General features: G+C 52.1%; 1 protein-coding gene across 14 annotated transcripts in view; it reads left to right on the forward strand.

The window, feature by feature from the left end:
• Positions 1 to 13,961, forward strand: part of Arhgef7 (Rho guanine nucleotide exchange factor 7) — a 103,281-nt gene that overhangs the window by 46,554 nt on the left and 42,766 nt on the right. For 7 of the 14 annotated variants that reach the window (XM_005007145.4, XM_013141335.3, XM_063247038.1 and 4 more), the window contains 3 exons: positions 4,189 to 4,273; positions 6,510 to 6,640; positions 13,456 to 13,657. In XM_005007145.4, the coding sequence (XP_005007202.2) occupies positions 4,189 to 4,273; positions 6,510 to 6,640; positions 13,456 to 13,657 (418 nt within the window). Of the gene's footprint in view, positions 1 to 1,981; positions 2,088 to 4,188; positions 4,274 to 6,482; positions 6,641 to 13,455; positions 13,658 to 13,961 lie in introns of those variants that run through there. The other 7 variants (XM_063247034.1, XM_063247036.1, XM_063247037.1 and 4 more) reach the window with 3 other exon arrangements.

The raw sequence follows: 13,961 nt of genomic DNA on the forward strand, positions 1-13,961 counted from the left end.
CGTCCCGCAGTGCACCCTTTCTGGCAATGCCTGGCACTGTGTGGGGGCCTCGCTGCTGTGCTATGGTCAGGGCTGTGGGGTGGGCACAGGTGTGTGGTAATGGGCGTTGGGAGGGTGTGAATGCCTGTGAGAAGAAGTAGCCATGTGACTTACTTGCATGCCTCCCTCTGCCCTGCCCCAAGTCACAAGACTTCAGTGGCCCAGGGTGTGACAGAACCATATCCCCCAGGTTTAGAGTCTGCTGTTCGTAGGCCGGGTGCCCAGAGGCCAGGAGGTGGTGGGCTAGGTGTGCTCCCTGCTCTCCACTCCTCCTTTCTCCCAGCCTGTGGTGCCCAGCCGCTGGCAGGCAGCGTGTCACCCTGACCATCATGGTGTTTGTGTCTCCTCCTGGTGATTCCTGTAAATGGCAGCCACTGGAGGTTGCCTTTGGGTCAGAGTAGGAGCTGCATGTGTGCAGAGTGCGCCCCTCAGGGAGTGACAGTACACTGTGGAGTAGGCTTTTTTTTTCTTCTTCTTTTTTCTTTTTATGACTGCGTGCTTGTAAGCACGCTTATGCCTCTGAGCCAAATCCCCAGCCCCTATTTTGAAGTCATACTCAACGTGCACCTTCCTGCACCCGAACCACCCATTCCTCAGTGATCCAAGGGCTTCACTTAGCAGCCTGTTACTTCTTTTTTTTTTTTTTTTTAATTTATTTTTTTTTATTTAAGGAGATGCCCTCTTTTTTCTCAATCTCCACTCCATTATTTACTTTTTTATTTTTATCCGTTTAATTAAAAGGAAAAAATAGCAGGATATAATATAGTAGCCTGTTACTTCTTTTGTTCTTTGAGATGAGTCACATCTCTCAGTGGTCTGAGGGGGATGTTGCCCCATGAAATGACGGCACTGGGGAAGCCGTGCCTGACCCAGGGGAGGTGTGCTGTTGGTTTGAGTTAGCTGGGAGGTGTTGCTGTGCCCCTGTGCTGTCTTCCTCCTGGCTGGCAGAACAGCACCCCTTGGGAGGGCAAGGCTGTGGTGGGCGCCAGCTGTATGTGTGCTAGGCACATTTGACCCACATGCCTCTCGAGCAACTGAGGTCCACCTTCTGCCATCCCTGCCCTTGTGTGCCAGCCTCATGTGTCCGCGCTGCCCAACCGGGCCTTGGGGAAAGAGCTGCTGGGTCCTCATGAAGACTGTGTTTCTTCTCCCGGCCTCTGTGCTGTGGTGTTTGTTGTATTTCCTTCTGCAGCACTGGTGTTAAGCACTGGAAGTAGAGTGAAAAACAGGCCGTAAGCAGTGAGCTCAGCACTGAGCGCTTCTTGATGGAAGGCTGCTGAGCGCTTGTGTTTTGGAAATAGCAGGTTCTGTGGCACGTTTAATTCACTCCACACGAGGTATAGCTGAGCTTCTGCTTGGCTAGGCTCTGCTTGCCCATGCTCCTCATCCTTGGCGTGAGGAGCAGCTTAGGCCTGACTGCGTGGGGGAGGAGCATGGTCTCCATTTCTGGGTTTCCCTTGGAGACCCTCCTCTGATTGGGCGGTGGCTTGAGTATTTAGCTGTTCTAGCGGCCCCAGGATTCTGCATGTATAGCTCCTGGTGCCACTGAAAAAAGGCTAGGGTCAGTAGAGGGGGCTCCTCATCCTGTCCCACTCTCTCCTTGCCTTGGAGCCCACAGCATATGGGCAGGAGGCCCTTGGAAGGGCTGTCCTGTCTACTGCGCTGCATGATTCTCGTGCTCACGCTGGTTTATTTGTGTACATGGCTTTCTTCTTCCTCCCATAGTGTGTGCTTACACCCCACAAAGGTTTCTGGTGCTGGTTTTCTGATGGAACACTTATGCATTTGAAGAATAGTCTGAATATTCCTGTGGGAAGTACTTGGCCTGGGCTTCCGGTGGTTTGTCATCTCCTCTGTCCAGCCTTCCCTTGGGGACGGCACGATGTGACGTCACACCAAGACCCATGGGCGGGTGGGCGGGCACAGCTGCTTCCTGGTCTCCAAGTCGGGGAACTGCATAGTCCTGGAATAACAGGAAGCCTCCCCATTTGCACATCCTCTGTTCTGGATTGCGTGCCTCACCGACTCGCCGCCTCGCCGCCATGAAGGTCAGTTCCATTTATGTGCTTCTCTGTAGACCTGCAGCTTGACTCTTCCAGGCTCTAGAATTAGACCATAGTGCTTAGGGACACCAGATCACCCATGTGAGCATTTCACAGGTAGGGGGGCTTGAGAGTTGGTGCAAGGAAGCTGCGGCCCATTAACATTAATACTGTTGAGCCAGGGCCTTCCTGCAGAGCCCCGCCCTGAGCCTTTCTTAATCCCTTTGTTTAGTGAAGGGGCCTCACTAAGTCCCTGAGCTGCACAGAGCCTGGGATTCTCCTGCCTTAGCCTCTGAAGCCCTGGGTTACAGGTGTGTGCCGTCAGCCCAGTTTAATGTTAATACTTTCATTCTTTAAAAGCTGCAGCCTAGCCCATATATGCCACATAAAAGTATAGAGGGTGTGGTTGGTCAGCTAGTTGGAGCACCCATTTGAGCTAGGTTGCCTCCGTAGCCACGAGTGGAACTGAGTTCTGAGATGGTTCTGAAGCTTCTGTTCTGATGAATGCTTACCCGGCCACTGCTTGTTGGACCCTCTGTGGGAGTGGAGTGTGTGTGTGCGTACGTGCATCTGAATGTCCACATAGGGCTCCTTTTGTGTGAACTTTAAGCAGTGACTGAGCTGTGCTTTCAGCACTTCTCTGTCTCAGTGTCTTGATGGCCTCGTATTGAGGTCATTTTCCAGCTTCAGTCTTCTTTATTCATGCGTGAACAGACACCTCAGAACTGGTTTTTATTTTATGATTTCAGAAATTATTGACAGAAAACAATTAACTGGAGATTTTTTGTTTTGTTTTGTTTTTTGGTAATGGAGAGTGAACTCGGGGCCACCTTCACACTGAGCTGCATCCCCAGTCCTTTTTATTTACTTAGTTCTTATTTTGAGACAGGACTCAGTAGGTAGAAGTTGCCCATGCAGGGCCTGGACTTGGAATCTTCCCCCCAGCCTTTCAGAGTGCTGGGGTTTACAGGTGTGCCCTGTCGCACCTGACTACCGAGTCTCTTCCATGAAACTCAACCTGATGCTGAGTGCCGGGGTGGGTGGCGAGGGTGGGCTCATATTTGCTGAGATTTGAGAAAGACACAACTGGCCACTTATACTCCAGGACAGCATGTAGATGTGCACTGTGGACTTAGCCTGATGACACATGTTTTGGGGTCCCCATTGGGGCCTCAGCTACACTGTCCAGGCGGGTCTGCTATAGGAAGTAAGATGAGTAAGACTTAGCCCAGAAGGAAGGAAGAAGGTGGGCGGGAGGCAGGAAGTGGGGAGCTCCTGGAAGGCACTGCCATAGTCCTGGTGTGGGGGTGGGGAGTGGGTGCAGGGCAGGTGGCACCGAGATGTCTTCTCCCATCCTGTGACCCATTCTGCCCCACTGAGGGAAAGCACGCAGCGTATGGTGCATTTTGGTGCTTAACTCTGAGACTTTTTTAGTTTTTTTGGGGTCAGAATAGTGGATTACTAAAATTATTCTTGTGTGAGGCTGTCTGATGATTAGGAAGAGCTGTGTGTGTTTCAGCATGCTATGTGAGTGCACACATGTCCACATGCACACACACAGATGCACATGCACACCCAGCCACCTGCATCCAGTGTGCTCCTGTGCTGTCTTCCAGCTGCAGGTGGGTGGGGTGAGGTCCTCCAAGCTGCCAGCCTCCCTGTCTTCCTGCCTGCCCATCCCGTATGATGGCTCGCTTTCTGGACAGTGCAGTGGGCAGAGCTCCTGCCCTGGCCCCATGCTGTGGGCCTCTCCCTCCAGGCACAGCCTTGCTCTCTGACCTGGGTGTTCCTGGTGCTTCTGGTGTGGCTGCATTCACCTCCTTGTCAGTGATGGAAGGAGCAAGTGAGGCGCCTGACTGGGAAGACCCTTTTTGGCCAGGCTTGGGCGAGGAGGAGGCAGTGAGCCTCCTGTCCAAACTGGGCTGCATCTGCTTGCAGGAAGCACCCACTGCGTGCCCCTGCCGCCACCTTGTCCTGTATCTGTGCCTCTGCTCTTGGCCACCAGCCAGGGACCCACACACCTGCATCTCCGGACACCAGGGACCCTGTCTGTGCTGCACTTATGGGGACTCGGCACTAATTTCGCTTGTTTAATTTTTCCTTTCAGACATTTGATGCAAATGATTTGTATCAGGGGCAGAACTTTAACAAGGTCCTCAGTTCCTTAGTGACTCTAAATAAAGTGACAGCAGGTAAGACTCCTTTTATTAACTTTGGGGTGCGGGGAGTGTGGAGACGATCTGTGCTGCTGGCTTGGTTGTTCCTTGGTGCTGTACTCTGGGTCTGAGTCCTCCCCTGGAACAGAGGGGCTGGCTTCCCATGCTGGCTGGCCCTGTCACTCTGGTCATTGGCAGCCGAGCTCTGGGGAGTGGCACAGGGCCTGTCCTGCTACGCTTGGCTGCGTCTTCACTGTGCAGTGTGCACGGCCTGTCTGGACGCTTGAGGTCTGCACAGTGAGTCTCTGTGCTCAGGGCCACAGGCTCCTGTTTCCCTTCTTAACAGGGTAAGTTTCTGAGGACACAGGGACAGGAGCAGCCCGTGGAGTAGCATCTGTGGGTCCTCTTGAGTGCCACCGTGTTCCCTGTGGGGTGTGGAGTGCTGCTGAATGGCCGCATAGGCCACACGTTCAGGCCTGGGGTTTGGGGCTCTGGTGCGCACTCACCCTGTGCCCATTGTTGGTCAGGGCTGAGGCACTGTGGCTTTCAGGTCAGTGACGGGGCATAAAGAAACTGAACTGCATAGCTCCGGGGCACTTGCTGCCCCCCGCTGCATACCATCGGCATGGTGGCACATGCCTGTCAGCCTAACACTCACAAGTTCAAGGCCAGCCTGGGCTGCATCATGAGACTTTGTCTCTCAGAAAAAAGAGACAGTATTATGTATTCTAGATGTCTTTGGGTGTGTAGTAGATGTAAAGTATGTAGGGTTTTACGTTATAAAGTGGTATGTGGAAGTCAGAACTAAAAAGTGGTACTTTTTAGTACTTTAAATACTACTAGTGATCCCTCTCAGAAAGTATTTTTCTTCTCTGTTGACTCCTTTTTATAGTTTTTCTAAAGTTATTGCTTGGGAAAAAACTCATCCTTTAGATTTCAGTGTTTTGTGGTTCCTCAAAGTAGCATGGTTGCAGCTGCTGCATTCTTGGGAAAACTCCCTTCCTCTGCTGTGTTCCTTCTAGAGAACTGTGTGTGTACTCAGGTATTAAGATGGGTGTTTGCCTCTTGGTTGGTGATGAAGAGGTTGGGTCAGGATGCTGTGACTGGGTAAGAAGTCAGGGCCTGTCTGGAAGCAGTTTGGCTAGACCAGGCTGCCCCATGGTGGACTGCAGGGAGTGCCCTCTGGGGTGGGTCTTGCCTTGGGGCGACCTTAGGTGTCTTATCTCCTCAGGTGGAGACACTCAGTGGCACTCACTGCTGGCCCTGCACAAAGCCGTAGAAATTGGCACTTTAGCTGTGATAGCCAGGGTGGCTAGGTTGTTCCCAATAGGGCCCCCGCTTGTTGGCAGCAGTGTGTAGGTGGGACAGGATGGAAGGAGCACCTGGGCTCCTCCGCTGCCTGTCCTGCCCTGTCAGTCTGCCCTGAAGGGTTGAGGACTCTGTATTGTCCTTCTGAGTGTGCCAAGAGTGGCTGTGACTCTGGGTTTTCCTCTGATGTTTTCACATTTCCAGGGGTCAACAGCTAATTCTGAGTTTCATAGACACCCACATAGGGCAGTGACAACAGGTGTGGCAGGAGGGGCTGGAGACCTGGAAACTGTCAGCCTCACGGAAGCTGCCATGCAGCTGGACGACTTGGATTGGAACCGCTCTCCAGCCCTGGTTTCCTCAGGAATCATTCCTGGCCCCACCTTTCCTTCTCTCTGTCAGTCATGTGCAGGCGGTGGACTGCTGGTTGTTTCTGGGTGATTGGCAGGAGTCCAACTCTCCTTGCCGGCTCCTGGTGGCCAGTGCCTGCCCTGACGTGGGCAGAGATGTGCACCGTCCATGAGGGAGGCATTCAGTGGGCTTGGAGCCTTTAGTTCTTGTGCGTGGTACACATGCGTGGTACACATGCGTGGCCTGGGAGAAGCAGCACGTGTGGCGTGCAGGGGAGTGAGCCTAGCAGTTCTCCGCTGGCTAGCTGAAGGGGAGGCTTGTTTTCCCGTGGAAGGGAAGTATTAACAGCAGTCACAAAACGTTTTACAAACTGTTGAAAAATGACACTGGAGAAGAGCTGATAAATGCTTGGCTCCAGATAGCTTCTGAAGAGCTGAAGGGAATGAATGCCAGGCGTTCTTGGAGCAGACAGAATCTGCTCTTTGTCCATGTGTCAGTGGCCAGCTTTGTGGCCCGGCTGTGTCCTGTGTGCCGGCCCAGCTGGAGAGTCCATGTGTGGCGCAGCTGTGTGGCGTCTTCGTCTCAGGGCTCTCTGTGTGCTCGCCCCCGGCAGACATCGGCCTGGGAAGCGACTCCGTGTGTGCGCGGCCTTCCTCACATCGCATCAAGTCCTTTGACTCCCTGGGAGCCCAGTCTTCACACAGTCGGACTTCAAAATTGTTCCAGAGCCAGTACCGGAGTTTGGTAAGTCGCAGAGGTTTTATTGCTTGCACTCAAGTGCATCTGGGGACATGAGAGGGTACAGTGTGTGTGTGGATGCAGGTGCAGCTCTGTTCACAGCGTTGAGCAGCTGGAAGGGGCGAACTCTGCCTCCTGCTGCAGGCTCCATACTAGAGCCTCTGGGTTTATGTGGGATGAGGGCTTTCAGAACTCTTGCTCTGGCCGGCGATGTGGCTCAGTGGCGCATGCGCCTGCCTGGCAAGCACGAGGTCCTGAGTTAGATTTCTGGTAGAAAAAACCCCCTTGCTTATTGGGGTACATTGAGGCACAGTGCTCATCTAGAGAGCTGATAGCCTTTCACATGTTTCCTTGGGCTGCTGGTTTCTCATGTGCAGTGCACAAATGTACAGAGGCACAGTAAGAGAGCTAGATGTTGAAGTACTTAGCCGTACAAAGAAAGAAATACTTAGAGTCACGACTCAGGAAGTGATGTTTTGTCTCCTTGCAAGTCTGCCTTTAGTGCTTTCCTAAATGCAGCTCTTGCTGTGCTGTGCAGGATGGGAGGAAGGGGCAGTGGGTGGTTGTCCTGGGAAGGGACAAAGAGCCCATTCCAAGTGCTCAGAGTGCAGGCCCCAACTGGACAGTGAGAATGGAATCAGCTTTAGGGGTCAGGTCTCATGCAGGACTGGGTGCCAGTGCCCGGGATCCTCCAGCTGCTGCTGCTCCTGGCAAGCCGTGCCCTCCTTGGCTCTCTCCTGTGCCAGCCGGGCTTGGCAGTCAGCGTGTGTTAGATCGAGGCTCCCCGAGGGGTTCCCCTGGGAGACACAAAGCCATTTGCAGTGAAGTTCTAAGGAGCACTTAGGCCTTCTAGCCACCCTTCTGTTGTGGTCCATTGAGGTTCATTCATAGTGAGTGTTGAATGTTGTTTGCAGAGAGTTGATGTTGGGAAAACGAAATGACTCAGGGATGTCGTTAACCCTGCTCTTGAGTTTTGGCCTGAGGCTGAGTCTCGGCTTGCTCCTGGAGGAGCCTGATCCTCCTGCTGACCATGCATGGGATACTGGTGTTGTGTGCAGTCCTTGAGGGCCCTAAGGGTCTGGGTGTCGTGGTCCCTGTTCAGAGGACTTGGCATTGGTGGAAGTGTGCAGGGTACCATTGAGAGCGGCATGATTCAGATTGAGGAAACTGTTGTAGTCAGGGGTTGTGTGGAGAACAATTAGCATCAGGACATGGAGTTATAATATTTTTATAATGGTCACTTGGAGTTAACACAAGAAAATGCAGGAAATCTATCCTCCACACCAAAGACATAGATTATTTAGTCAAGAGCCTAAATCCCACAGGATTGTCCCACATGAGCCCAGATAAAAACTCAGAGCTCATGACAATGCCTCCCATGAGTCCAGCTGGAGGTCCAGAGCCCACAAGAAGGATTCACATCAGTCTCTTTATGGTTCTGTGCTGGGAAGGCCCAAAGGTCAGCTGTGGAAGCTAGAAAGTCCATGCCAGCAGGATGAAGGAGCTGTGCTGGTGGGATGAGGGTTCTACGCTGAAGCCGAGAAGTCACACTCACAACAAAGACCAGGGCTGTCCTGAAAGGCAGCACAGCCATCCTCAGCGACACGGAGGCCCCAAGCTCCTCCGACGACATGCATAATCGGGTGTGTGCCAGGAAGCCAGCATGATGAGTTCATCCTGGAGACTAAGCGGCACATGTTTTCTCCTCCAGAGCCAGGAGGAATGCTTGATGTGAGGACCAGAGCTTCTCCAGGAGAAACAGTGGTCCAAACAGTAACTCATGGGAGAACCCACAATGCCCCAGTGCAACAATGCAATAACGCCTCAACACCTTAACACCCTCCTTCTCCTTCACCACCTATTTATGCTGGCAACTTTTCCTAGGTGGTGCATCTTTGCTCAGTGCCATGCTGATGTAATCCAGCTGGCATTAAGTTGACCACCAGTTCTTAATCCATAACCGGGACTCAAACTCCTGGAAACATACCCTAAATTAGCTGTGTGATGTGTGTGAGGGAAAGGTAAGAGAAAGCAGCACACTTACCCTTTTACTGGGGATTTTTCTTTTCTTACTAAGTAGAGGAGGGATAAATGGGAAGTGTACACTTTCAAGTAAAATAAAGTTAAGTGTGAGGTTGGTAATGGACATTTCTGGAATCATAATTAGATGAGGCTGACTTTTCTCAGCTAGAAACTTGCTAAGCAGTACTTGGGAGACAGGGCCTGCCTGCCTTTGCCCTCTAGCCTGGGATTCCTTTCTGGCTGGCCAGCGTGTGCGCACCGAGATGGGCTGCTGGTAACATGACCTCCTCTTCTTCCTGGGCTGTGCCTGCCTCTGCTGTGGGACTGAGGGGTCTGGGTCTTTGCCTTTGGAGTTTTCTGAGGGTCTGTATCAGTAACTCTACCAGGAGGTATTCTTGGATTAAACGAAGTCCACAGTGGTGCACGAATGGCCAACTGTGTGTCAGAGCTGGGTGCTGGCAGTGTGGAGGATCCCGCTGTCACCTTCTCCTGTGGTTGAGCTGCTGAGGCTCACACAGTGCCCGTGGGGTGTGGCATCAGTGTTGAAATTATGTAGCAGACAGTGTCTGTGCCACAGCAGCTGGCTGAGCAACTTTGCTCACTTCTGCTAGTGGAGCTGGGGTTCTCAGAGCCTGCATGTCTGCAGCACATGTGCACTGCGGTATGGGTTTCCTGCCTTAGGTGTCAGGAGACTGTGTGGTTGTGTCTCTGTTTGGCCCTGCAGTGGGAGCTGACACTCCTACGTGGGTGTCTCTCCATGGATGCTGGGTGCTTTCTTCTGGACTCTCTGATGCCTCTCCAGTTTTGCTCTGATGGCCTCCCTCCCAGACAGGAAAATGTAGGATGAAGAGTGTGGTGGACCAGGCTGTTGCTGTTTGTTAAAGTGCTTTTCCTTGTCTCTGGGACAAAATATCCAACACCTGCAAGAGGTGAATCTCAAGGTCACATCTTCATGACATCCTGGACACGCTATGAGTGTTCTCAGCAACCCCTGCTTGCACTGGCACCACCAGTTACGGCTCCTGCAGAAGGCCTGGGTGCCTTTGTGCGTGCATCTTTGCCCTGTTGGGCTACGGCTCTGCTGATGGTCCCCTTGCACTGGCAACAGTGGTTTATGTGTGACACAGGTGCATGCTCTCAGAGGGATGGGCTTCTGTGTACTGGGCGTTGCCAAGTGGGCAGCATCCAGTGAAGATGGCAGGCACAGCCGTGGGCACCTCTGTGGGGTCACTTTTCCTTTCTCCTGTGTGCCTGTCTTTGGGTTTGCTCTGCTATGTTATAGACGTTGCTGGAGTGTCATGTCAGACCCAGCAGATTCATGGTATCAGGAGAGCTACTGTAGAGACGGAAAAAAATGGGTGTAGTGGTACATGCTTGAAATCCCAGCACTCTTGGAGGATGAGACAGGAGGATCGCAAATTTGAGCACAGCTTGGGTAACAAAAGGAAAAGAAAAAGTGGCTGGAGGTGTAGCTCAGGTCATAGGCCCCAGATTCAATCCCCAGTACCAGGAAAAAATAAAAAGGAAGGCAGGGACCCTCACAGCAATAGGCTTGTGCTTATATTTATTTTGTGCTGCGTCCTGTGACTGGTGACATTAAGTCAGCCCTTCTTCCTAGAGCCCTACTGCGCCTGTCTCCTGCCTCGTACCCTCCTGGCATGGGTCCCATATGGTCTCTCTAGGGTAGCGTTGTAGCGGTTGTAGCAGATACATTGAGGCAATCAATGTGGCCTTCAGCCCAATGACTGCTTAAGGAAACCGGAAGATTCCACACGGATCTGAATGGTTACCTGTGCCCGCGATAGGTTTCCGGAGTCCCTGTGTGGTGCTGGTGCTGCATCTCTTCTCAGAACTAGCTGCTTTTCCTGCGCTTGCTTACCTGGCCCCACGCTGCAGGCTGTGGTGCGCATGGCACATCTCCTGTGTGTTTCCTGGTTCCCTTCCACTCTGACCTTTGTCCCTGCTGAGCTGGCTTAGCAGCCTGTGCTGGACTGCACCTGCATGTAGCTGGCTACAAGGCTGCGCGTGGCATGTGCACCTGGGGGCTCCCCTATGCATGGGCTTTCCTGCATGTGACTTTCTCACTGGGTTACAGTGAGTGCAGTGCAGCGCAGATCATGCTGAAACCTTGGTTTGCAGCAGAAGGCTGGATGCCATGTGGCAGTGAAAGGTGTCCCTGTCTCAGGAGTGAGGGCACGTGGGCACTTCTCCATGTGTCATTTTCTCCCACCTCAGCAATGGCAGTCAGAGAGTGCTGCATTTGAAATGAAACCATCAGCTGCAGCCTTCCCTGCAGATTGAGAGATTTTGGTAGTAGGTAGTAGGGCTGTGTTAAGTGTTGTGTTCAATCTTTTAACATAGTGTTTTGAATTAATGTTTACTGTTTAAACAGGATTCCATGGCAGTACTGGGGAAGAATCCTGCCATCTCTGGCTGCTCTTTGCTAGAACCTTGTGTTTCTGCCTTGCCCTCTGCTGGGCGTGCTGGTGGTGGGCGCAGGTGCTGCTCCCCAGCTTGCTGGTCAGCCAGTCCCTGTTGCGTCCTTGTCTCTGTAGGTTTTTGCCTGGGTGTGTCTGAATAAATGGCCTTTTTGTTCAGCTCATTTCAAGTGCTGTCCCTGTGGACTCCTGCTGTGGAGTGGGACGTGTCCTTCCATCACAGATGCCCCCATGCTGTTTCCCTGGCAGCCAGGTGCCACCCTGGCCTCAGCCAGATTCACATTTGGCACGTGATTAGGACCGGGCTGCCAGTGTTCCTAGCAGAACCGTGTCTTGTCTAGTGACTCTTCTTTTCCTAACAATGGTGTTTTCTGGGATTTGTAATTGTCTTTTTTTTTTTTTCTGTCTGCATCCTTTTTGTGGACAGTATACTGGTCTAAGATTGCATTCTCATATACTCCAGTGGTTGGGTCTTTTTGCCCTGTGCCCCATGCCCTGCACTCTGGTCTGCCCAGTGTGCCAGCTGGGCCACTTCCCCTCCCCTGGGCACACCCTCTGACCTTAGAGCTCACGCTGCTTTTCCACACCTGCTTTGTTCCCTGAGTGTTACCTGTTTTGAAGGTGTGTGCTTTTCACTAATTAAATATTTTGGGATCCTATATATTCACAGATCATTGCTGGTGAGTACCGTCGGGCAGATGTTGTTTATCCTGACGTTAAGCTTCTCATTGCCTTCAGTTTTCAGGAGTCTTTAATTACTATATTGGATGTGACCTGGCCAAGTTTCTTCATATTATTTATCCTCCTTTGGGTTCATTTGGGCACCACGGTCTGTAAGTGTGTGTCTTTGCCAAGTCTGAGCATCTCTGTGCTTCTCCATGACCCAAAGGCCCAATGCCAGGGCAAAGCTCTTGTCCTCCCACAGGGCCCTGGCTTGCTCAGAGTTTCTCTGGTCTGGTTTCTCTCACTGTTCAGTTTAAATAGTCCTCTCTAAGTTCTGTTTTTTCCTACCGAGACTTTCTGCTTCTCCTTTGGTCTACTTCAAGGGAATTTGTCACTGCTTCTTGAAGCCTGCTGGCTCCGGAAGCTCTTTCCTAGCTCTGTAAGCACTTCCAGTGACTCCTGCATCAGCTTCCTTCTGTCTTGGTGTTGTATTGCTTGGTTGTCGGAATTCCTTTGTTCTGGTTGTGATTGTCCCACTCCCTGGAATGCTTCTATTGTGTCCTGGACACCTTGGAGATAGGTGTTGGAGTGGTTAGGTCCTCTGTTCCTCTGTCCCTACAGGCCAGAGCCCTGTGTGTTTTCCGGCTCCTGACTGTGCACCTCTAGCGTAGTATAGTGGCTCCTGCTGGAACAGATGCTGCGGGGCTGTGGTTCAGGAGGTGCATTGAGAAAAGCCAGCTGCATCTGCTCGTGTGTGTGTGTGTGTGTGTGTGTGTGTGTGTGTGTGTGTGTAGGGTAGCCAGATGATAGGGCTGCCTGCTCCTTTTGGGTGGTGATGACTGGCACTCCCTGGGTCCTTTGCTAATTTCACAGGCCTGCTCACAGTGTGGCGTCCACTGGTGCTGGTGAGCTGGCATGGTGCCTTGGCCCCCACAGCTCCTTGAGGCTCTGCTGGGCTGTCCCTTCCATTCTGACAGTGACTGGGGCTGCCTTACCCCAGCAGATCGGGTTCTCCTGCCACGCAACAAAAGTGTGCAGCTTGAGAACAGTGTAGCATAGGGTGTGGATGACTGGGTCTTCTGGTCAGCATGGCTATGGTCAGTGTGTTAGGCCACACCTGCTGGCAAAGTGGGACTCCTCAATTCTGGCATGGACATTTTCTTAGTGTGAATTCATAGAACTTTTTGGAGGTTAGTTTAGCAATATGTGTGTGTTAAAATCTGAAATGTGTTGTAGATGTCCTCTGACCAGAATGTAAACTCCAGGTATATTTCTACATCTTGTTTGATATGGGCATGCAAGCATTTTTAATGCAGCCTTGTTTTTCAAAACAAGAAAAACACTGGAAAAATGCTAGATATGATCCGAAATCCACTGATAGAAGATGGATGAAACAGTGATTCTCCCAGACAGCACAGTGTTACCTGGATCATTGCTGGTGCGTACCGCTGGGCAGTTGAGCACAGTGACCACGTCTGGTGTTTGGTCGAGAAGTGTGTGAGCAGGTGTGTGGGTCATGCAGACCTTGCTAGTTGAAGTGAGCGCCGGGGGACAGCCAGGAATTGGAGTGACCTGACTCGAGCCCCTTTGGGCGTTTCTGCCAGTGTTTGGGCTCACACAATGGTGATACCGGATTTGGTGCTGTGAAATGGACAGAGCTGATGTAACTTTCTGTGCCCCTTCCCTCCTGATTTTTAGGACATGACGGAGAACAGCAACAATCAACTGGTAGTAAAAGCCAAGTTTAACTTCCAGCAGACCAATGAAGATGAGCTGTCCTTCTCAAAGGGTGACGTCATCCATGTCACTCGAGTGGAGGAAGGAGGCTGGTGGGAGGGCACGCACAATGGCAGGACCGGCTGGTTCCCCAGCAACTACGTGCGCGAGATCAAGCCGAGCGGTGAGTGGCCAGGCCTGGGTGCAGGGCTCTGCCCCCTGGCTCTGTTCTGGGGGGAGGGAAGGAGATGCATGGTTGGTTGTACCCTAATTCCCTGACCTAGGGTGTCAACTGAAGGGCACGGTTTTTACAAACTGGATTGGCGCTCTATCCTGACATTTTGCAAATAGAAAGAGAAACATCTCAAACCTGTAAAGTTTGTTGTTTTTTTCCAGGTTAGGCAGGATTCTCTGTTGAACTCTTGGATTTAAGTGTGCCCCTGCCACAACCTCTGGGTGGCTGGAAACACAGGTGCACACTGCCACAC

This window comes from Cavia porcellus, unplaced genomic scaffold (assembly GCF_034190915.1).
Source record: "Cavia porcellus strain 051 isolate PalLab524CR breed Dunkin Hartley unplaced genomic scaffold, mCavPor4.1 scaffold_4, whole genome shotgun sequence".
Taxonomy (NCBI): domain Eukaryota; kingdom Metazoa; phylum Chordata; class Mammalia; order Rodentia; family Caviidae; genus Cavia; species Cavia porcellus.